Source organism: Lytechinus variegatus, chromosome 14 (genome assembly GCF_018143015.1).
Source record: "Lytechinus variegatus isolate NC3 chromosome 14, Lvar_3.0, whole genome shotgun sequence".
Taxonomy (NCBI): Eukaryota; Metazoa; Echinodermata; class Echinoidea; order Temnopleuroida; family Toxopneustidae; genus Lytechinus; species Lytechinus variegatus.
The window spans coordinates 6,615,500-6,639,681 of record NC_054753.1 but is presented as its reverse complement, the minus strand read 5'-3'; the positions used below and the strand labels follow the sequence as shown (position 1 = coordinate 6,639,681).

The following is a 24,182-nucleotide window of genomic DNA, read 5'->3' as shown; positions in this document are numbered from 1 at the left end:
AAAAGAATATGAAAGATTATGATATCACCCTACCCTTTATCGACATTGTGCATCCTTTTACCACTCTTCCACATCCGTCATGATTTTATTGATTTCATAAGCTTCCTATTCGTATTAACCACTTCTCGCTTCACACACATAGGTCTAACGTGTATGTGTGAAATATTTTCTCAGTTGTCACAGAATTATACACGAACACTTCTCGTCCATGTCGAGAAAACGAGCGAGACTGTGACGTCATAATGGATACAAACATGACACCTTCATCGGATCGGCCTTCAACCACCAAAGGCAGAATCTCGACAACGTCTGCGATGTCGCTTTCGACGGTCGCAGGTTTGTGTGTTGACTTGTGAACAGTTTATGAAAGGCGCGAATGTTACCAATATTGAAGAAAAAATAATGAACAGTCGTATTAGGGTAAATTGGATATGGACATCGGATCGTTTGATGCCGAAAAGAGCTTTATATTATTATGCTTTATTCAGATCAATAGTTTAATCTCTTGCAAATTCTTTTGTTATGCATTCATAACAATCATAGCAAAGTTAATATGTGGAATTAAGTCATTTTGTTTCCAATGATTTTCATAATTTCCTTCCACTTAGGCATATTTCGTTTCAATGAAAAAAAAAAAATCATAAAGAACCACGCATTCCGTGCCTTCAAAAGTGCAGTTCACACATCACAAAATATATGCACGTAATGTGTTCGATTGGAACAAACGTGTCTATGATTTCCCAATATCTCTGTATTTTAGGTTAAATTTGGATATTCGTGATTACCTTATCAAAATACGCTAATTGATTCCTTGGCAACGAAGTGGAATTTTACAAGTGCAGTTAAATGGTGACAGGTGCTAGCGTTTCAGACTCCATGATGTTCCCATTTGGGATAACTGTACCAGTGATTCATCCATTATTTTTAAGCGACCCAAATTTTGCTTGTGGTTTTACGCGTGCCATTTGCAACCGCTAAATGCCTTGTTACTGCTTGATAAGATATAGCTTAAAACCAGGCCTGGGAGTATGAGAGAGAAGTAATGTAATTAATTACATCGTCAAAGCTATTTGCCCCCTTCCACATTGATCGATCGTTTGCACTCCTCCACTCTTCTATCATACAGTGGTACCTCCTCCATCGACAGTTTCTCAAGGTATTGTTACGTCACCAACTTTCTACCAATGGTTAGAGACTGTTATAGAAACTGACGTCGCGCAGCAAGGCCGCGCCGATCAATCGGCGGAGTCCATCTCATCTGAGCTTGCTGATTGGACGGATGAGATTGATGACGTCAGCAAGGAGGAGCTTCGAATGACGGGGCGTGTACTAGAGCAGATTTCACACATCGAGGAAGTTTCGGAAGAGGTACATACACATAGCCTTAGGCTGGAGATTGGCGCTATAGAGCAGGGGTTGCGCCCCCCCCCCTTGGCTATCAAACTGATGAAAAATAGGGAGAAAAGGAAATAGAAGAAAAAATATGAGAGTTAAGACAATAAATAACTTACTCCAACAAGTACCTATACAAGTCATTTACCCGTGTTTTGAAGTTTGAATTTGTTAACTCTAACTTATTGAATATATTGTATAAATCCACAATTCAACCATGCTATGATTACGCATGTTCTGTATAGGGTTTACAAAAAGAAATTGTTGAGAATACAAAAAAGAGCAGTACGAATTGTCACGAAAAACTTTGATTATGAGAAATACAATGGAACTAAGTAAATGACGGACTTGTCTTGGCCAAACATTGAACAAAGACGCAACTATTTTCTTGCAACACTTATGTACAAATGCATTAATGGCACAACTCCTGGAAGATTATGTAATGAAATTGAGATGTATTGTGACCGCCATGGTTTTAACACAAGAAACGCAGATTCTTTAAATGTAATAATACCTAAACCTAAGCTAGAATTATTCAAACAATCATTTAAATATGCTGGTGCTAAAATATGGAACGAGCTTCCACCCAGTCTCCAAAATGCAACATCACTCGATAATTTTAAATTTAAATACAAGAAATTAATTCCAAAACCCTGATGTGCAATTCATACGTACTACATTACCATGATTACCTGAGAGCTTTAATTATTTAAGGAAGGGAATTGTAGCCCAAAACCCAATATGCAGATTCATGTACATTTTACCTACCATTTTGTTCAAATACACTTCGATCCAAACATTGTTTTCTTTTTTTAGTACCTATATCTTTGTCGTAATTCGTTACAATTTATTATGTATCATTTTTTTTTAATTCAGTTTGCTTCATAAATATATGAAAAACATGTGTTATGTATTCTCATACTTTAATGTAAATCATATACCACTTCTTTATTCCTATATCATATCAGTGTTCAACTTATGAATATGTTTCATTATCCTGAGTTTTGCCGATTTTTATATAGTTCTATAACCATTAATTCATACATTTCGTCCATGAATCGTGTACTTTTTTGGTTGTTAAATACTTAATTTTAATTACATTTACTTTATTTCTTTTTATAACATATTGTAAATGTTCTTGTATTGCATTGTATCACTTTAAACACAATCTTTTAGATATTAATTTGATTTTTATCTCATTTATAATATATTATTTATTTACATGTATTTATGTTTTTAATGTCAGGACCATGATGTAACATAGTTTTTAACTGATCTTGTCATCCTGAATAAATATATTTGAATAAAACAAAATAAAATAATTAAAAATATAAAGCTCACATTTTGGGTAATATGCCTCCCTGTTTGCATCAATTTTCAAACACGGAAGAAATTTGCCATATTACGTTTCAAGTGAGACCAGTCTTGCATTTGCGGATTGATGAAAATTAAGCGATCAGCGGCCAGCGTGGCCACTCTCGAATTTAAATAAATTGCCTTTGTTAGATACTCCTCCACAATCATTAATTGAGTTTTGAGTTTCATATGCACTCTAAATTGTGCTTTTTCCCATATTACTCTTTCCTATATAATCACCAGAACCTTTGTTCGTAAAAAAAACAAATTGCTTTCGACAACATTGTGTGGTGCAATAGGCTCCGGGAACATCCATTGAAAAAAAATATATATAATATAAGCAGATAAAAAAAATACTTAATGTACTTTAACGTTCAAGCGTACATCCAAGAATATTTTGAAAACAAACTTTCACCGTAATTCATGGGAAGGGTATACAGAAATACAAGTCTTTGGAAAGATGATCAGATATGTATTCCAAAAAGTTAATTTGCCTGAAAATTACTGGCTCAGATTACCACCAAAGTGCCTCTGAATCCGGAGAATAAGAAGAGAATAAAATGAAATGTAAAAGAGCATACTATTTTTTCATCATTTTTTTTTGTCATTTTTGTTGTTGAAAAACCCCACCTCTTATAATTCCCGGATCCACTCCTGATGTTCGCCGGTATGATTTTTACAATCCACCATTTTTTGTATGATTCTTAACAGGTTGCTAGCAACATTGTAGATGTCGTCGACCGCATTATCAGCATTGAATCATCATCATCGTCGACTTCGATGAGGAATCCCGACAATACCGCGTCCTCTACACTAATCGTCCAAAGCATGGAACGGCTACTCACGCACGTGAAACTCCCGAAGAACACATCGTCGAACTTCTCCACATCGGGCGCGAACCTCGCAATGGCCGCCTTCAATCTCGTCGCCGATGAGGGCAATGAAGACTTGTTCTTCGTCGACGATGTCCTGCAGATCAACGTCCGAGAGGAGGTCGACGACGAGAACGGTAGCGTTGGCAATAGGAAGGTGGTCTTTGAGAAGGTGAGGAAGACTGATCAAGGCGTGAACGATGCCGATGTCGCTGTGGAGGTCGAAACGGGGAAACTTTTAAACTCAGGTAATTGAGGAATATATCAGGATGTTTAAAAACAATCACCTAATAATGACAATAACTCTTATTTACCAGCATAGCCAATTACCCTTCTCCATTCTCATAGGTCAAGCGCCTTACAAGAAGGCAGAAGGTCCCACTTTTATAGTCTTTGGTGTGACTCGACCGAGGATCGAACCCGCGACCTCCCGTTTATCGGGGGGGGGGGCATTTCATGAAAGGACTTGTCGGACGATTTATCCGACAAGTCCCATTTTATCCGACAGTTACCATAGGAACAGTGCTCCTCAGCCAATCATAATCATGGAAAGATGTCAGGGTCCCGTTGCAGAAAGATTTGCAATTAAACGCAAGTCAAAAATTCAATCGCAAGTCCCAAATACGCGCTGTTGATTGGTTGAAAATCAAGTTGCGCATGATTTTTAGAGTTGCGATTGATTGCAACTCTTTCTGCAACGGGCCCCTGATCTGACAATTTGTCGGATGAAAATATTGATGAAACACTCCCCAGGAGGGCGCTTTACCACTGAGCCACTCTACCCATCAATGGGTTCTGAAGAGAAAATCCTCACGTATAACCATGATAACCTTGTATCATCTAATACCAACTTTTTTCATTTTAAAGTCACCATCATCATCATCACCACCAGTTAAATTGTTTAACTAATCGTTATAGTTAGACTCTGGTTGCTGTATCGATCGACCAGCTTGTATTTATCAGGGCAATCCTTAGATTACTTTTAAACTGATCAGAAAACCCAAGAACCAATTAATCACATTTGCAAAGATCGAATTAAAAAAAAACTTTCGACAATCAATTCTGGAATTGGTCCTCCAACTATGACGCACTTATTCTGCTTTTCAATAATCTTTATGCTCAGTCTCACCGGCGAATCTGGATCCAGATCGATCAAAGCTGTTACGTAATTACTAATGACATATTGGTCGCTTAGGAGTTAGTTTCTTTCGTGTGACTGTACTACATCAGCATCATTGCTCTTAATTTTCTTCCAAGTACATTTCTTCTTTCATGGCGGTCCTCCTACAGCAATTTATGAAAATGGTGATATTACTAGGTCTCATAAACATGATAAATAGATATTTTGTTTCCCAAGCTCGGAAATTGATTAATCTTCGAAACGAAAACGTTTTCTCCTTCGTCAGCTATCGATTCGACAAGCAACTTGCGGATCGATCTCATCGTCTACCGCAACGATACGCTCTTCAAGAGCGCAGCATCCACGTCGGCGGGTGGTTCCCATGGTAACCCATCATCCAGCGATGAGAGCGGGAAGGGGTGTAGCATAGAGAGCAAGGTTCTCTCGGTGACGATCAGGCGGGATGGTGAGGAGATGAAGAGGCTAGCCGCTCCGATCAATATGACATTCAAGCTGCAGAAGGTTGGTTGCATGCGGGGCTTGTGATTGGCTGGTTGGTCTTCTCGGGTCGAGGTTGAGGGAGGGTTAAGAAAAATTGAGAGGGACTGACAGAGAGATAAATGTATAATTTATATGAAGGGAAAGGGTAGAGGATGAGAGGTAAAAAGAGAGTCGGGAAAGAGAAAGGGGAATAGAGAAAAGAGAAGAGGGGGGAGACATGGGATGAATAGAGAGGGGGAAAGGTAGAGGGGAAGGGGATCAGCAAATTATTGCTCGTAATCACATAATAATCCCACAATCATAATTATGTAGAGTAATATAAAGGTAAGAGAGAGAGAGGAGGGGAATGTTGGAAATACATAGACTGTGGTCATGTTTAAACGAAAATGTCTATAAAACAAACAAATAAAATACGAAACATCATTAGCAGGATATAGCACATGACTTTGACGATATTGTCCTTTAGTATTAATTTTATTATTTCATCAAATTTTGTTTGATTTTCTTCAGACGAATCCGTCGTATACCCCGACGTGTACTTACTGGGACTACGACTTGAACGACGGCGAGGGTGACTGGTCTACCCTTGGATGCGATCTCGTCGATGAGAATGACGTCCAGGCAGTCTGTAGCTGTGATCATCTTACTAACTTCGCTGTCCTCATGGTAGTTTTTTTTTAGATTCCATACTCTAAAACAGTATATTCTAATTTAGATATCAATTACTTTATTAGAGGGACTCTTACTAGAATTTATATGAAACTCAAACGTTTATCGTCAAAAAAGACAAGTACAGTATCTTGTTCAAACGAATATGACAAGAGCCTTTTATTTTCTTTTGATGCATATGACCATAATCTAAAGTGCACCCCAAAACATGTTGATTTGGGTAAAATGAGGAAAATCATCAAGCGTAACCCAGAAAAAAATAATCGATATCGATTGTAAGATGAAAAGGTTATATCATTGATTCGGAAAGTAAAAAAATATCAAGTAGCTAAATATTTTAGAAAAAGGTTCTTGTCATGATGCCAACTCACTAAAAATAAAATGGCATAAATAGGTTATTTACATAGCAGAAAGAACATGAAGAATGAAAAATATTTGAGAAATGCAAAAAAACGGGGAAAAATTATTCCGGTTGGCTGTAAATAAAAGATAAAGAATGGGGAACAAGAACTCTATGACACCATGCCTATGTTCCAAACAATTTCGAATCAAATGTCGAAAAATAAAATTGTTGTTTCCGCCCGGGTTCGAACCGGGGACCTTGAGTGTGTGAGACTCACGTGATAACCACTACACTACGAAAACTCACTTACGGGAAGGGCTGGCCTATATAATCTGAAGCATATGCCTTTCATTGGTACGTATCTCTACATACATGCATATCTTTTCTTGACAGTTGATATTACAGCCATCGTTATAATCGCAGAGTTCAATGTACACTGGGCCAGGTTATCAATGTATACGCTGAACAACTACAACGCCATAGTCACAACAACGAAACCGACTCCAGACCGACCAAAGCTATTCAGTTACTCGAATGTCGAACAAGGGCGTAGGCGGGGGGGGGTGCACTGGGTGCATGTGCACCCTGTCACAGAGGCAGAGAGTTCTGACACTGGCAATGAAGCAACACAAAATTTGTACCTCTTCAGCATTCAACACCTGATTTTCCACACTTTGGTCCCACCTCCCCGAGAAGTGCACCCCCATGATCAAACCAGCCTATACGCCCTTGTCGCATGGTATATCATTTTTAGGCATGGTGTCGGTTTCGGTATTTTGACAGTGACATTATATTAGAGACCGTTACACTGAGTTTCAATTAAAAGTAATGGGGGATCTTCATCTGACCAATACCCCCTGCGACACAACAACAACAATTCAGAGGAGCGCACATTATCAGACGTGTTTCTAATTGTTTGGGTTAATGAAACTTCTTTTCCTCACTTTAAAAAATAATTTGATGTCATCTGATAAAGTCTATCGATTTTCTCGTATTTTTTTTTATAAAGGCCCCTAGTTACGGTTGCCATCCATACGCTCTTGACGTCATCAGTCAGATTGGTTGCGTCATATCAACTCTTGGTCTGGTGCTCACCATCATCACTTACATCATGTTCGGGTAAGTTATGACAAAAGCTAAAAACACACCCCTCTCCCCCGCCCCCCCCCCCTCACGCGGAGTACAGGGTAGCTACCACGGAGTAACAGCTCTCGTGGGAGGGAGGGAATCTTCCCATAGGGATTGATATGTAATTTCATGAATGATTGTAATTATTAAATAATTTCTTAGGGGGTGTTGCAGGAAAATATTTGCGAGTAATTGCAAATATTATTTTGCAATTTTACAACTGATAGATCAACCTTAGCTGTAGCAAATGAGATTAAACTTCTTGTTTCAAGTAGCAAATTAGCAATCAATCACTCATTATTTATTTTGCAATTAACTGCAAGACATGATTGATTTAGGGACCAAAAATTGACTTGCAATAATGATCGCAAGTTTCTTGCAACACCCCATTAGAATACCAAGTAAAATATATTAAAAAAATAAAAAAAGGAAATCACGTTCTTGTATATTGACTTTATATTATTATGTCCCTTCCGATGAACCAGTAAACAGATGGGCCAGACTCCTCGCCTCATCATGATCCAGTGGTGCGTGTCCCTTCTCCTTCTCTATGTCGTGTTCGTCATCGGAATCGACCAAACTCGATCACCGACCGCCTGCACGGCCGTGGCTGCTCTCCTCCACTATTTCACCCTCTCGTCTGTTCTATGGATGGGCGTAGAGGGCGTGAACCTGTACATCTTGCTGGTTCGTGTTATGGATGTTCCTCGAACAAGGCGATTTATGCCCGTCGCTTGCCTGGTTGCTTGGGGTAATTATTCATTGTATATGCGCAAGAAAATATCAAATTATAACAAAATGAAAGGCTACTTCCCGTTTGGTCTCACCCCCACATGGTCTAATCTCAAATAACCTACAACCAGCAAATTCTCATTAAAAAAAAAATCAAAATATAATAAATTGATTGAGTGGAAATTCAGAAATCTGTTAAGGCTGGTCACACCGCCCAAGCGTTGTTAGAGCGGTCGTTGAGCGGAGAGAAAAAATAATCACCGCTCGCTACCGTTCACCATTTTCGATTTCGATTGCTTTTTTTTCGATTTTTCCCCCCAATTTTGTGAGCAAAAATTCGACCCTCTCTCCCTACCGCTCCACGAACGCTCGAGCGGTGTGACCAGGCCTGAAGACTAACCAGAAATTTGGTCCAAATTAGTAGTAAACCAAACACAAACTGATATTGTAGACCAGAATAATATATACTGATCTGTAGAAGTGGAAGAGAATAACGGAATAAGAATAGCTAAAAAGAATCTTGGCTTGTTATATTATTTCTCTTTATTACTGTTTCCTCATAACAATTGGATATTTCCACCAATCATTATTATTATTGTTGTTGTTGTTATTGTTGTTATTAGGTATTCCTATTGGATTTGTTTTAATCGGGCTGTTCCAGATAGGACCAGACCAGTACAGAGAAGAAAGCTTGTAAGTACAGAATCAAATTAGTACATGTATTTCCAAAGCAATTGTTATCAAATCAAGTCGGTAAATAATCATGTTTAATTCTGCCTCTTTTTTTATAATGTTTTCCCAGTTTCTATCTTGATAGAATCGCTTTACATCGATGATTATTTCCATGTTCATGCATGTACAGCTGTTGTGGAAGGGGGTGGGGGTGTCAATTTGTTATCAAATAATCAACATTGATTGTGCTCAACGAATGTCTAACTTTTATCAGGTGACACCTAATTTTCAAATTCATATGGAAACATGGCTTTGAAAAACAATTCATGATACAGAGGAATTAAATGTTTTGTATAATCTAGCATATATGGTTATGGTCATAATGATAACTTTAGATTAATATTTCAGCATATCATCTCTCTTTTGAAACTTGTTTCTAGTTGTTTTTTGTCACGTGGACCTCACTTCATCTATGCCCTTCTGTTTCCGCTGGCTGCCGTACTTCTTCTCAATATCGTTTGCTACATCCTTGTTATGAAGACACTCACATGCTCAAGGTAATCATACGAATGAAATAATCAGAATATCAAAAGTTGTATTTCATATTAATTGGAATATGAAATAATGAAAGTCAAAATTTTGAAATTTTAAATTTCAACTTAATTTTGAATATCAACTTAGTTTCAAATTTCAAATGATAAATTTCAAGTTTGAAAATTTCAACTTCCCATTTTCATATTTCGAATTTCAAATTCGTGTGTCAAAATTGTAAACATCAGATTTAAATTCTTGAATTTTGAATTTGAAATTTGAATTTCTAAATTCATATTCTAATTTACTTTATAAGATAAATTCGATTCCTTTAATTCTAGAGTAAAGTATATGAAAGTTTATAAAGTTAACTTGAACAATGCTATCGTATTAATACATGAAAATGCATAAAAAATTCAAGGGATTGAAGCCAATTTTATTTTCCTTTCTTTGCCCTATCATGATATTGAAACATATATTTTTGATAATGGTAGCCTATTTATTTTGATAATGGTAGCCTATATCTATATTTATGTTCCTATCATAGAATGAAAATCCGTGTTACAAAGATTGAGAAAGGTAAACTTCACGACCTAGCGACGAGGCTCCAACAAGCCTTGGCAATCGGATTACTGACTGGTCTCACCTGGCTCTTTGGATTCTTCGCCATTGGTCGTATGTCAGCTGTATTCACCTGGCTATTCTGTATCTGTAATTCCCTCCAGGGATTATGTGTGTTTCTTCTCTTCTGTGTGTTCAGGTGAGTGACGTCACAGTAATCAGAGTCCAAAGATTAGTTTATTATCTTTGAATTTAAACAAAATACGACGATGAATCTCTGTTGTCTCTCAAGGAATGTATTGAAAAAGAATTTCATTAGCCTTTTTAAGACCTACTATTGAATTTTTTGGAAGGCCATATTTCAAGTAAAAAAATCTGGAATCGCTTACGAAATAGTCATGTGTTAACCGTTTAGTTACTGACCATCAAATTAACCTTTTTTCAAGTGATGTTTATTTCTTTTATTATTTTGTTGAGAAACATAACACAATATAGCAAGTATTGATATAATAGATATTTATAATAAAATCGAGATTAATAATGACGTCATATAAACTTAGACTTCATGTACTTTCCTAAAAAATAATGCACGTTTATGAAAAATAAAAAAAATCGTGTTTCCGCCCGGGCTCGAACCGGGGACCTTGAGTGTGTAAAACTCACGTGATAACCGCTACACTACGGAAACTTACATATATCCGCCATCCCTCAAATGAGACTTGTAACCCAGAAAATTAACGATAAACTTTATACCCCCATCTCACTAGATGGCGATTCCGCTGCGATCGTCAAAAATCGACAAAGCGTGGTATATCGTAGCTTGAACGTGGCTTGATCTTTTCAATCTTCTCCGTCGTACCTTGATCTTTTCTGAAGCGGCAAGGATCGCCACCATCTTCCTGGTCGCCACAAAATTTTGAACATGTTCAAAACTTACGTAGCGAGATCGCGGAGGTGCTAAAGCGCATCGCAATCGAGTCAAGAGCGTATTACAAACGACATATTCGTAGCTGTAACGGAGCTCCAACGCATAAAGCGTAGTAGAAGCGCATTAAAAACGGCACCGATCGCCCGTGATCGCCCATGTTTTTCAGGCCCGTTCCCAAGACAATTCTGCTACGCTGCTTCCGTTTACGAGGCGACTGCCTTGCGCTCGACACGCTTCACACCGTTTCCACCACGACGCTTTCCCTTTGGGTGGCATGTGGCACACGTTCTCAGCCCGCTGCAGGCATTCGCGTTGCGCTTTTGCTGCGCCGCTGATGACTGGCCAGCGATTGAGCAGCGACCGTCTGCGCTGCTAGCCGATGGTAGCGGATTATCACATTTTCAACAGATTACGAGGCGACACCACGGCGTTTTCAAATATACTTCCCAGAAAAAAGGACCAAAAAAGGGAAGCTGCCCAATCTGTTATGCCGGCGGTCCAAGAGGAAGCGAACAAGAGGTTATGGTGGTGGTAGAGGAGGAGGAGGAAGAGGAGGAGGAGGTATAGTAGGAGGATGAAAATCTAACTGCTGAGCCAGCTTGAAAGAGAGAAAAAAAAAGACGCTCGCATGTCTTGATGACGAAATGGGTTACCTCCGCAAAAATATATAAATTGAATATGTTTTAAAAATAGAATGAATTCTAACTACAGTGACAGTAAACAATATTAAAATTTTAATGATTCGATCACTGATGTATTGATTGGGAAAGCACACTTTATGGGGATTCTGGCATTGTGCCCCCCCCCCCCTTTATGAGTGCTCTCACATCAGTAGACTACTTCTTTTGAAAATTTGAAAGGAATTACCTAACAATTTTGAGTGACAAACTTTTGTGGAAAAAATAAACAAAATATAAAACATTTTTATGCTCTTTTATGAAATTCTGGATGCATCCCTCATATTAACTATTAGGCTCATCGACATCTTTTGAGTGAAATTTTAATATATATTGTATATTATGACTTAAGTGACAGCCAGGATCGGACCCAGTATCTTTTTGGCCTCCTCCTACTGTCCTCGTATCAGGTCCTCGTATTCAACTTCTAACTGAAGTTGTTGTATAATGCTAAGATGTATAAGTCCAACCAAATTCTGGACATCCATCTTGGTCGGAGGTTGGCAATCGACTGAAAAATGTCTCAAATGCCGCGATCAATATGCCGATTGCTTGAAATCGTTTCAAGAGCCCATCATGAACGTAACACAATCGTTCCATTCGTAGCACCACCGTACCGAGGTCCTAATTAGCGTATGGGCCTCGTTGTACGGTCGCTTTGATCGCAGAAGCAGCGCATCACATCTGCCTCAAATCGTGGCAAGAGAGTGGCAGCGTCGTACTACCAGCGTATTACCATCGCCTACAGCGCAGGTCCGTCGCAGTGAAGTTGTAGTGCAATCGCCTCGCATGCTAAAAATAGAATTCGAGGACGATTCTGCTACGCTTTGCGGGATTCAGACAGATCGCCATGGTCGCCATGATCGCCATCCTAGTGAGATGGGGGCCTTATTTATGTTGTTGATGCAGGTATAACGGTAAGGTATGAGAGAGATAATTGAAACTGATATGAGTATCGCAATATCAATGTTTTGTTATCTGACCAAATAAGAGTCGCGGAAGTGGAGACGGGCGATGCTACAGGGGTAGGAGGCGGTCGCCCTGTATGGTTTTTAAGTGAACAAATGATAATAATAATGATAATAATAATCAATTAGGAGGAAAAGGAAAGAAAGAGGAATAAGAAAAAGAAGAGAGTTCTAATTCGTTGTGTGTTTATGTCTGTAATGAAGAAATATGTATATGACGTACCATTTAGGTAATGCTGCCACTACTAAAATACCTTGGTGCCAACCGCCCCTGGTTATGAGAGAAAATGTCCTATCGAGTTTTTTTTTCAAATTGAACCGTAACATTATTGCATGAATAAAATATACATGAAAATAAAATCACAACTGATTTTCAGAGGGTCAAATTACAAAAGCAATTTCGAATTTGTCAACAAAGTCAATTGAATAATCAACAGGCGACATATAATGAAGAAATAAAACTGTTTCCGCCCGGGCTCGAACCGGGGACCTTGAGTGTGTAAAACTCACGTGATAACCGCTACACTCATCTGATGACTGCCTTTGCTATTCTTTACTTTCATATTATCACATATGAATTCTCCCGAAGAAGATAGCCGAGATATCAAAGATTACAGCAGATGATATTGAAAATATACACATATTGTATTTAAAAAAAAATGTTGAACTATTAACAACGCCTCTATGCAAGTTATTTATCAAAATCATTTCAATTTCTTAAAAAAACACCATGAGAGTAAATTATGTATACAAAACAACTTGCAGGAGAAAAAAAATAATGTGTTTCCGCCCGGGCTCGAACCGGGGACCTTGAGTGTGTTAGACTCACGTGATAACCGCTACACTACGGAAACGCATCTGACAGCTACCATTGGTTTTCTTTACTTTCATATGAATCCTCCCGAACAAGATAGCCGAGATATCAAAGATTAAAGCAGATGATGATGAAAATAGACACATATTGTATTAAAAAAATGCTGAATTATTAACAACGCCTTTATGCAAGTAATTAATCAAAATCATTTCAATTTCTTTAAAAAAAAAAACACAATGAGAGTAAATCATGTATACAAATCAAGTTGCAGAAGAAAAAAAATAATGTGTTTCCGCCCGGGCTCGAACCGGGGACCTTGAGTGTGTTAGACTCACGTGATAACCGCTACACTACGGAAACTTAGATAACGCCGTCACCTTTCCCATGAGACTTGTAACACAGAAAATTAATAATAAACTTTATTTATGTTGTTGATTCAGGCATATAACGGTAAGGTATGAGAGAGATAATGGAGACTAAGTAACGCAATATCAATATTTTGTTTATCTGACCAAATAAGAGTTATAAGCGGAAATGGGGAGGGGCGATGCTACCAGGGGTAGGAGGCGGTCCCCCTGTATGTTTTTTAAGTGAACAAATGATAATAATAATATTAATAAAATAGGAGGAAAAGGAAAGAAAGAGGAATAAGAAGAAAGAAGAGAGTTCTAATTCGTTGTGTGTTTATGTCTGTAATGAAAAAATATATATATGACGTACCATTCAGGTAATGCTGCCCCTATTAAAATATCTTGGTGCCAACCGCCCCTGGTTATGAGAGAAAATATATAATATATTCTATCGTATTGAACGGTAACATTATTGCATGAATAAAATAAACGTTAAAATAAAATCAAAACTGATTTTCAGAGGGTCAAATTATAAAAGAATTTTCGAATTTGTCAAAATAGTCAATTGTTTAATCAACAGGCAATTATAGTGAAGAAATAAAATTGTTTCCGCCCGGGCTCGAACCGGGGACCTTGAGTGTGTAAAACTCACGTGATAACCGCTACACTCATCTGATGACTGCCTTTGCTATTCTTTACTTTCATATTATCACATATGAATTCTCCCGAAGAAGATAGCCGAGATATCAAAGATTACAGCAGATGATATTGAAAATATACACATATTGTATTTAAAAAAATGTTGAATTATTAACAACGCCTCTATGCAAGTTATTTATCAAAATCATTTCAATTTCTTAAAAAAACACCATGAGAGTAAATTATGTATACAAAACAACTTGCAGGAGAAAAAAAATAATGTGTTTCCGCCCGGGCTCGAACCGGGGACCTTGAGTGTGTAAAACTCACGTGATAACCGCTACACTACGGAAACTTGGATAACCAATTGAATCTAATGTACAATATGTTGGGCAAGATCTTATTGATTGCTCTTCAAAATATGAACAATAAGACTAGTAGAGGAACAAATGAATCTTAATAATGCGTGAACATGCATGTGATAACCGGGCCGTTTTGTGGAATTCAGAAAAGGACATTAGTTGTAAGTGATGATAAAATAAGGACACATTGCTTATACATCTCTAATTTAATTGATTTGTTTTAAATAATTTTCAATTGTTATTGTTTTCAATATTTCTAGATATATTTGTATATCTTGAAATACATAGGCCTACCGTAGAAGATATATTTCCTTCACTTCGTTCTGTTTCATAGCGTCGACGACAACGTACATTGATTTACTGCCATTATTACATAGATTCAACATGTTATCCTATTTTATTGGAATTTCGAGAAAAGAACATTAAAGAAGAATTAATCACATTGGTTCCGCCCTGGCTCGAACCGATGACCTTAAGTGAACGTTAGACTCACACGACGGAACTTACTAACAGTATATGCAGTCCTTTCAATCTTTTTTTTTATCGATTTCAAGAATATGACATGGGCATTTTGAACGGGTATCAAATTCAAAACATCATTCGCATTTGTTGCACAGCAACCAAGATAGGATTACATTTTTACAACATCCGCCCAAGTTGCGTATAGAGTATTTTTGCATGATATAAAATAGGTAGAAAAATGCATGAATATAGGCGCAAGGAATGTAAAAATTATATTGAGAATTGTCGAACTTGTCGAAAGTATTTTGCTTCGAAACGAAAGCAATACTAGTCGGAGCGGAGAAAAAAAAATGTTCCCGCCCGGGCTCGAACCGGGGACCTTGAGTGTATAAAACCCACGTGATAACCGCTACACTACGGAAACTATTGATTAAAAGATCTTATATATCACCTTGATAATAGAATTCATATATTAAAATACTGAACCTCCACATTCTTCTCACGAATCATTGGACAGCGTAATAACGCAACTAGAAAATAGCAATTAAAGCTTGATTATTTTTGTTGAAGAAAGGGTAACTAAAAATACCAGTGACTGGTAACAGTGTAATGTCATATTATGATCAAATAAAAAAAATCAAAATAAATGATCACAGAAATAATCTAAGTATCAATTCAGATAAATCCATTTCCATTCGGAGAAACGATTCCGTAAAACACTATAATAATTATATATTGAGGAATTCTGAAACTTTGTCCTAAAAAAATAAAATATCAAATTATTCACTTTTGACGAAATGGATTTAAATATACTTTTAATCCACATCATAATCTTTGCCATTTGGGGGAAAAACCCACTCGAGCTCGAACCGGTGATGGGAATGCAATTATTCTGAGTTAGAATAGAAATTCATTAAGGGAAATGGATTGAATAATACAAACATATTTTTTACAACAAAAAAGCTTTTATATTTTCAAGCTTGAAAAAAAAATCGGGTATATATTGATATGGGAATTTTTATGAGAATTGTCGCAGTAATTTTACATCACAAAACATATCATCAATAAAGAATAATAGAATCGTCAAAAGTGTCGAGAGTAAGTAATTTTCATAAAAAGATGTCAAAAAGTGTTTCCGCCCGGGCTCGAACCGGGGACCTTGAGTGTGTGAGACTCACGTGATAACCACTACACTACGAAAACTCAGATGGCATGTCTGAACTTTAATTAATAGAAGTTACGAAATAGTATTATCAAACAATAAAAAAATCAGCTATATTTGTGATCTTAATCAATTCATGTATTTTGAAATGATGTTCTTTTTAATTAAGAAGCAAGTAGATTTTGAACAATAAAATGTTCAGTCGAAAGTTTTCTTCTTCTTGATTTAGAATAATGCTATTGAAATTTATAGATTCGGTGCGGGAAAAAATGGAAATTCAGAAGAACCATAGAATCGTCAAAACTGTCATAAAAATGTGTCAAACGTTAAAGCCCAAAGTGTTTCCGCCCGGGTTCGAACCGGGGACCTTGAGTGTGTGAGACTCACGTGATAACCGCTACACTACGGAAACTCAGATGATGTCGCATTGATTCACAGTCCTAAACTATTTTCAGCAAGAGAATTTGTTTGAAGGAATTACATTGAACAAAACAACTATTTTTTTTATTTAGAAATTTGGCCATGATGACAAATGCTTTTATTTTTACGGTAGATTGTGAATAGTTGATTTAAGCTTGGACAAGTATGCTGATTTTGCATAAAAAAATAATAAGAATGCGGAAGAATTATAGCAGGTGTGGGAGTAATTTTCCATCATAAAAACAGATATATATGGAGAAAAATATGTTTCCGCCCGGGCTCGAACCGGGGACCTTGAGTGTGTTAGACTCACGTGATAACCGCTACACTACGGAAACTGCCTTACTTTACAGTTACAGCTGTTGATCATGAAGGCAGATGCCACTTTACTATTTGAATTGATAAATAGATCAGTGAACAAACAATAGCTTCTTAGGAACCATTGCATCAGCATTCTCATTGAGCCATGCAATAAAAATAAAATGATTGTTGATTGGGGGTAAAAAATATCTGGAAAAAATGTTTCCACACGGGCTCTAACCGCAAAACGATATACATTGATGCCTTCGTCTTCAAAGTATTAAGACAAATCATCATTAATGATAACAATAATATTGATCATGATAATAATAACAAGAATAATATATCAAATACTAAGAAAAGGTCTCCTTTCACGTTAAGTTTGATGAAAATTGGCAAAAATGTAATTAAGGCTTAGTAAATAAATGTAAATAAAAGTAAATAAATGATGAAGAAAATTTTACCGTCTATCTAAATATGAATTCATATAAATCCATCGCAATTCGCAGAAACGATTCCACAAAGTCATCAGTTCTTAATGCATTAACTGTGGGCTTTGAAATAAAAACATATTAAATATAATTATTCACTGTTGGCGAAGTGAAGTTCTGAATAAATGTTTAATTTGTTAAAAAGTACTTGGTAAAAGATCATAGAAACCGAAAAATTCTTAATGAAGAGTGAGAAAAAAAATAACACCTGGAATCGCTCACGAAATATTCATGTGTTAATCGCTTCACTACTGGCGCTAAAATTAACTTTTGTCAAGTGGTGTTCATTTCTTTTTTGTTGAGAAAAGTAACTATAATTTACCAAGTGTTGATACAATAGTTATTTATAACGAAACGATGATTAATAAAGAATAAATAAACTAAGACTCACATTTACTTTAAAAAAAAATGCAGGTTTATTAAAAAATAATAGGTCGTGTTTCCGCCCGGGCTCGAACCGGGGACCTTGAGTGTGTAAAACTCACGTGATAACCACTACACTACGGAAACCCAGATAAAATACGTGTGCTTGATATAATAGAACTACAAAGGGGCCAAATATATTTTTGATCTTAATAAATTTGGGTTCGATTCTTAATTATGTTTTTTTTATATCCCTTTCAAGACGCATTTTAATAAAAGGATTTAAATGCACAAATCCACTCTGATTTTTTCCTTCGTTTCTTATTTTTTCACTAAAAGAAGACCAAAGAAAAAAATAATATTCACTTTCTTCATGATTAAAAATAAACAGTAATTAAGTATGTTGATCTGTTACAAAAATATTAGAAATTCATTGAATCAAATAACGTTAGAACCGTCAAAGCTGTCGAGAGTATTTAGTTAATTCGTAAAAAATGTTTATAAAATTTGTGTTTCCGCCCGGGCTCGAACCGGGGACCTTGAGTGTGTTAGACTCACGTGATAACCGCTACACTACGGAAACTGACCGCTGGTGACAGTTATTTTTTTTCTTGTATAGTACTTTCAAGAATGAATATATAAAGTCAGTTGATATTTAACGAAGACAGATTATTATTTAATACGTCATCAAAGTAAATACACTGTATTCAATTAGATTAATCCGAATGACCTTCGTAACATTAATCTTACACAGCTCTGTCCTATTTAAAGCAATATTGAAATATTGTACGCTGGTCTATCATTTGGCATCATCAATTGTTTCACAAAAACAAACTAAAGATAAAAATCCATGTACAAAACATTACAAAACATGCTCGAACCAGGGACTTGTTTTCACAAGTGTTTGGCTCACGTGATAAACGCCACACTACGTTAACTCAGAAATAGTTGTGATTATTTCTTAAAGGGATGGTCCGGGCTGAAATTATTTATATATATATATATGTATAAATAGAGTAAAACTCACAGAGCAAAATGCTGAAAATTTCATCAAAATCGGAGAACAAATAACGAAGTTCTTGGATTTTAAAGTTTATCAATACTTTGTGAAAACAGTTATATGCACATCGTCATGAATATTCATTAGGTGGGCTGATGATATATGTTATTACATGGAATCATGAATGTTTCATCTTTTCACACATTTGTAAATGATGTGTCTCCATTATGATGAAATAAGTTGCGGCAATAAATAACTAATGCACTTAATGACTAGACAATCCAATTGTTTTAGTTCTTGGTAGAAAAAAATTGAATAAACATAATTTCTTATAACAAAATACAAAAGAACGGGTGGGGATAACATCGTCAGCCCACCTAATGAATATTCATAAAAATATGCCTAGAAATGTTTCACAAGTATATTAATTCAGAGCATATCTATTAAAAAAAAACACATGAAACCAAGAAATAAAAAGGAATCACTATATGTTTCCGCCCGGGCTCGAACCGGGGACCTTGAGTGTGTAAAACTCACGTGATAACCGCTACACTACGGAAACCCAGTTGCCGTTAAACATTCACTCAACCTAGAAATACATCCAAACAACGAATAAGATATTTTTGCCCTTTATGACTCTTGGATTTGGGTAAAATCAGATTTTTAAAAATGAAAATAACAGGGGCGTGACGTTCATTACATAATCAGGAATCAATGTGTGAAAAAGATGAATTTATCACGAATATGTAAGCCATCTATTTTTTATCAAGATAAATCCACTGACCTTTGCAACAATGAAAAAGTACAGCACCAAGAAAATAAAATTGTTTCCGCCCGGGCTCGAACCGGGGACCTTGAGTGTGTTAGACTCACGTGATAACCGCTACACTACGGAAACTCAGGTGAGATTTGACATATGTACACTGCAATTATAACAGAAAACGGCCTTAAGCATCGAATAAAAAAAGTTTATGAAAAAAAATCAAAATGAAATATAAACGAAATAATGAAGCCCATATGTTATCACTGTCAAATCATTCTGTCTTGAGATTCTATCAAATGAGATCATCAACATGATCAAGGGAGAACTAAACAGAACGGATAAAGAAACTGAGAGGAAGTGTGGGTAACCATGGTAATAGCTACATTATGGAAACTTTAAAGTAATCATGATTATTTATGAACAATGGTATGAATAGGTTTAATAAATATGTATCTATAAAAAAACAAATATCAACAAATCGCAAGAAAAGAAATCAAACATTAAAATAATTACTGCTGTTTCCACCTGGGTTCGCACCGGGAACTATTGTGTAAAGCTAGCATGGGAACCACTATACACTTCGGAAGTTATTTAGCAGACTTTGTAGCTTTTTCATGTTTTTCTTATATCACGTGAATTTATTGGAATCTTACCGAGACAGATATTTATTTTATGATATTGATTGAAAATGGATTGAGAAGATTAAAACTGATAATGAAAATATGACAGGACCTCAATCCGCAAAATTTCTTAACATTTAATCTGCGAAAATATGTCTATCATAATCATTCAAATTCGTTGCAAAACAACCAACAAGAGGATTGGAGAGAAAAATTGTTTCCGCCCGGGCTCGAACCGGGGACCTTGAGTGTGTTAGACTCACGTGATAACCGCTACACTACGGAAACTCAGGTGATGTTTGATTTATGTACACTGCAATTATCACAGACCTTTAGCATCGAATAAAACAGTTTATGAAAACAATCAAAATGAAATACAAACGAAATAATGAAGCCTAATGTTACCACGTTCATAATCATTGCGTCTTGAGATTCTACCAAATGAGATTGTCAAGCGAGAACTAAGTTGAAGATGCAAGTACAGAACGGATAACAGATAATGAAAATATGACCGGCCTTAATCCGCTAATTTCTTAACATTCAGTCTGCATAAATAATTTACGTATATCATAATAATCAAAATTTGTTGCAAAAGAGCCAAAAAAATGTTTCCGCCCGGGCTCGAACCGGGGACCTTGAGTGTGTTAGACTCACGTGATAACCGCTACACTACGGAAACTGACTGCTAGTTACCGTTGTTGTTTATTTTCTTATAATGTGTATTTTCAACAATGATTTTACCCATCATCAAACAGTCAGCAGATATTTAATGATGAGAAATTAAAGGATGGAGGCAGATGATTAGGCAATACGCAATCTTAGTCCTTTAGATTAATTCGATGACCTTTGTCACATAATTTTTCATAGTCTTACATGCACAGCTTTTCCTATCAAAAACCAATTAATCTATTAAATGGGAATGTAAGCTTGACCGTATTGATTTCACATCATAAATTGAATTTGTTGCACATCAACTAATTCAATAATTAAATTTTCTATACAAAAAATCTCGAAATGATAAGAGGATTTTTTCCGTATAGGATCAAATTGGGAACTTTGAGTGTAGACTTTGAATGAAAAGGAAAAGAAGGAAATAGCAACAGTTGGTAGCCCTATACATTATTATTCAAATGGTAACACTTCATTAAAATTCTTTAAGGATGAAAATAAGATGATTTTAAAAGAGCAAGAAAATTTGACCAAAAAAATCTGACAAGACATTAAAACGAATCAACAAAATAGTTGATAAGAAATCATTTCGCAAAAAACACTATCATACACCAAGGGGTTCTCAAAGTCTTAGCTTTAGTTTTAGATCTAATTATTCACTGTTTACGAATTGAAAAAAAAATGAATCAAACATTTAAAAAAACAAAGTGTTTCCGCCCGGGCTCGAACCGGGGACCTTGAGTGTGTTAGACTCACGTGATAACCGCTACACTACGGAAACTCAGTTAAGAATTCTCATGATTATGCACACTGCGATTTTACGGACAACAAATGAAGGCATTGACTAAAAAGTAAAATAGAGAGCAAAAAACAATAATTAGCAATAAATATAAAATAAATAAATAATCAGTCAAATGAATATGAATTAAAGCAACGGAGTCATTGCGTCTCGAAATATTACAAATTACAAAATAAAATTGTGGAGTAAAAACTTTAAAGTTGGGAAAGTCACAGAAATGCAACAAGACCGGAGCTTGGGATTTTGAATAAAATTGAAAAAAGAAACAGTAACATTTATTAGAAATGCGAATGGTAACACTTCACCATCAGAATTAGCCAAAAAAAATAATTATAGGGTATAAGTATAGATAAAGAATTCTGGAAAATGCAAATATTTTGACCCAGCGTAAAGGGATCGACAGTACGTCGGGTGCATGCAACGAACTACTTTCTCATTTTTCACCCAATTCCCACGAGACTTCGCACACAGACATGCGGAATATGTATACTTTTAAAGTGTTTGTTGGCCCAACAAACACTTTAAAAGTATATATATCCCGCATGTCTGTGTGCGAAGTCTCGTGGGCATGCATTGGGTGAAAAATGAGAAAGTAGTCCGTTGTTGCTATATGCTAATAGCGCGCATGGCAGTTAGTTGAGAAAAATGTTATAGGGAGCGAACGAATTGCTCAGTTTTCACTCAACTCTCGAGAAAATTCATTTCCATGAGGGTTTCCTGGTTGGTCCATAAATGATGTCATTTCCATTTAAATATATCTTTACTTTCCAATACTTATCTTTATGTTTTAATTTAGGCCTGAGCTGAGGAGAGCGTGGAGAAAGCAGCTTTGTCCATCGTCAATTCGTCCCAAGCGACGCTCGGCCGCCAAGAGCTCGGAACTGGACAACATTCGAAGCAGGAGTACAAGTCTGAGGGATACGTACAACCGATCAACCAGCGGAGGCACAACGTTCAAACCAACCGGGACTTATCGCGAATATTCGTCATCCACCTCGTTTAATCGGACACTTTCGGGTTGATATCATCATGATGACGAAGTATTGTGACGTCATAGTTACCCAGTAATCAGTCTATTGCCTGTATATGGGATATATTGCCCCTTTATGCAGAGCTGGGATGGATGTCGTGAATATACTTGTTTTTGACTCTGTGAAGTCCCGGTCATGCTTCATGAGATGGTGAAACGGATCGTCATTCAATTTTTTCTCAAGCATGGACGCCATCAATGTGAATGGTTATATTCGCAAAGTACTCGAAGTTCTTGTCGATGCACAAAAGACTTGATTTCATGGTTTCCTGGCGAAATTATATTTATGAAGCATCTTATTTAATGGTCTGGGATAGAGGCCGATGCATTTGATCAGTGTAGTTAACTTCGGTAAAAATTATGTTACGAGATTATCTTAATGGACGGTGTATTTACAGTCATTACTGCTCTTGACATTCATAATTCTGCTGAAAATTTGAACTGCTTTCATCGTGTGCACGTACAGACATCATATAACTCGTACAAAGTATTATAGTATTCCTAATATGACGGCAGTGAAAGGACTGAAATGATGAAACAATAATTTTCCCAATCATAGAAATTATAATAAGCCAGTTAATAGATATCAGGAATGTGACAAGCTTCAATGATTCCCCCGGCCCCTCCCTGCGCCTGCTTTGTGAGTTTACGCCAGTGACACCTAACACTGTGGAAGTATCCATAGAGTGAACATATCTTCACACTGTTGAATGTGAGCATGTTAACAGTGTGGATTGTGTCTTCACCATGTTTACCACAGTCCACTATGTGAACAAACTGTGACACACTGATTAATCGCACTTTACAAGTGTCCACAGTATGTCATTATGATCTTCACACTGTTAGATTTAAACATTTCAACAGTGTGAAACACGTCCTCACATAATATACTATATGGAACATAGAATCACACTGTGGAGGTAATATCCAGTGTGAAATTGTCTACACACTGTTAAAACTAAGCATTTCAACAGTGCCGGTGGATCACATCCCCGGATCGCATCTTTACCTAGCCCGCTATCATGATCCTTATTCTGAAGTCCGATCCACAGTCTAACTCTGTGCTAAAATAATATTATTGTAAGACAAATAATTTTGTACAAAATTTGACTGGGATTATACACTTTTACTATTTATTATATTCTTTTGAAAACCTTTAATTGTGAAGAAAACTATGTTATCTATCATTCACAAACACTTGCGAATGAAGTAAGCACCTAATGTGCTGTCGTCTGGAACTATACTGTTTTATATTTTATAGCTAAAAGACCAGAGTAAGAATTAAAACTGAATTGAGAATACGATATATTTTCTTCTATTTCTGCAGGTTTAATTTGTAAAGTACAGTTATTCAAGAAACACTAGTGAATGCCTGTCTTGACTTGTCAATGATTCATTGTTAATTTATATTTATCATGTTGATGTTTCCATGCATGATGTTGTGTAAAATCTCATTATTCGATGTACACAGCAAAAACTGTGATGTTA

General features: G+C 36.3%; 1 protein-coding gene and 18 non-coding genes across 19 annotated transcripts in view; 1 reads left to right on the top strand and 18 right to left on the bottom strand.

Annotated features, from left to right (window-relative positions):
- The window catches only part of LOC121428144 (adhesion G protein-coupled receptor L4-like), a 45,728-nt gene extending 21,843 nt beyond the window's left edge, over window positions 1–23,885 (top strand). Inside the window, exons 5-15 of the mRNA XM_041624736.1 lie at window positions 175–336; window positions 1,127–1,368; window positions 3,460–3,868; window positions 5,027–5,262; window positions 5,752–5,907; window positions 7,263–7,372; window positions 7,867–8,132; window positions 8,737–8,806; window positions 9,226–9,342; window positions 9,864–10,076; window positions 22,461–23,885. Of these exons, the coding sequence (XP_041480670.1) occupies window positions 175–336; window positions 1,127–1,368; window positions 3,460–3,868; window positions 5,027–5,262; window positions 5,752–5,907; window positions 7,263–7,372; window positions 7,867–8,132; window positions 8,737–8,806; window positions 9,226–9,342; window positions 9,864–10,076; window positions 22,461–22,686 (2,207 nt within the window). The 3' untranslated portion in view covers window positions 22,687–23,885. The remainder of the gene's footprint in view (window positions 1–174; window positions 337–1,126; window positions 1,369–3,459; window positions 3,869–5,026; window positions 5,263–5,751; window positions 5,908–7,262; window positions 7,373–7,866; window positions 8,133–8,736; window positions 8,807–9,225; window positions 9,343–9,863; window positions 10,077–22,460) is intronic.
- Window positions 6,483–6,555, bottom strand: TRNAV-CAC. Its single transcript has one exon. It is a non-coding gene; the product is annotated as a tRNA-Val (tRNA).
- Window positions 10,493–10,565, bottom strand: TRNAV-UAC. Its single transcript has one exon. It is a non-coding gene; the product is annotated as a tRNA-Val (tRNA).
- On the bottom strand, window positions 12,913–12,978 carry TRNAV-UAC. Its single transcript has one exon. It is a non-coding gene; the product is annotated as a tRNA-Val (tRNA).
- Window positions 13,232–13,304, bottom strand: TRNAV-AAC. Its single transcript has one exon. It is a non-coding gene; the product is annotated as a tRNA-Val (tRNA).
- TRNAV-AAC lies at window positions 13,552–13,624 on the bottom strand. Its single transcript has one exon. It is a non-coding gene; the product is annotated as a tRNA-Val (tRNA).
- On the bottom strand, window positions 14,219–14,284 carry TRNAV-UAC. Its single transcript has one exon. It is a non-coding gene; the product is annotated as a tRNA-Val (tRNA).
- TRNAV-UAC lies at window positions 14,536–14,608 on the bottom strand. Its single transcript has one exon. It is a non-coding gene; the product is annotated as a tRNA-Val (tRNA).
- Window positions 15,429–15,501, bottom strand: TRNAI-UAU. Its single transcript has one exon. It is a non-coding gene; the product is annotated as a tRNA-Ile (tRNA).
- On the bottom strand, window positions 16,208–16,280 carry TRNAV-CAC. Its single transcript has one exon. It is a non-coding gene; the product is annotated as a tRNA-Val (tRNA).
- TRNAV-CAC lies at window positions 16,579–16,651 on the bottom strand. The gene has a single exon. It is a non-coding gene; the product is annotated as a tRNA-Val (tRNA).
- Window positions 16,925–16,997, bottom strand: TRNAV-AAC. The gene has a single exon. It is a non-coding gene; the product is annotated as a tRNA-Val (tRNA).
- Window positions 17,888–17,960, bottom strand: TRNAV-UAC. Its single transcript has one exon. It is a non-coding gene; the product is annotated as a tRNA-Val (tRNA).
- Window positions 18,324–18,396, bottom strand: TRNAV-AAC. The gene has a single exon. It is a non-coding gene; the product is annotated as a tRNA-Val (tRNA).
- On the bottom strand, window positions 19,303–19,375 carry TRNAV-UAC. The gene has a single exon. It is a non-coding gene; the product is annotated as a tRNA-Val (tRNA).
- TRNAV-AAC lies at window positions 19,639–19,711 on the bottom strand. Its single transcript has one exon. It is a non-coding gene; the product is annotated as a tRNA-Val (tRNA).
- On the bottom strand, window positions 20,412–20,484 carry TRNAV-AAC. Its single transcript has one exon. It is a non-coding gene; the product is annotated as a tRNA-Val (tRNA).
- TRNAV-AAC lies at window positions 20,803–20,875 on the bottom strand. Its single transcript has one exon. It is a non-coding gene; the product is annotated as a tRNA-Val (tRNA).
- TRNAV-AAC lies at window positions 21,574–21,646 on the bottom strand. The gene has a single exon. It is a non-coding gene; the product is annotated as a tRNA-Val (tRNA).
- Window positions 23,886–24,182: the final 297 nt, after the last annotated feature.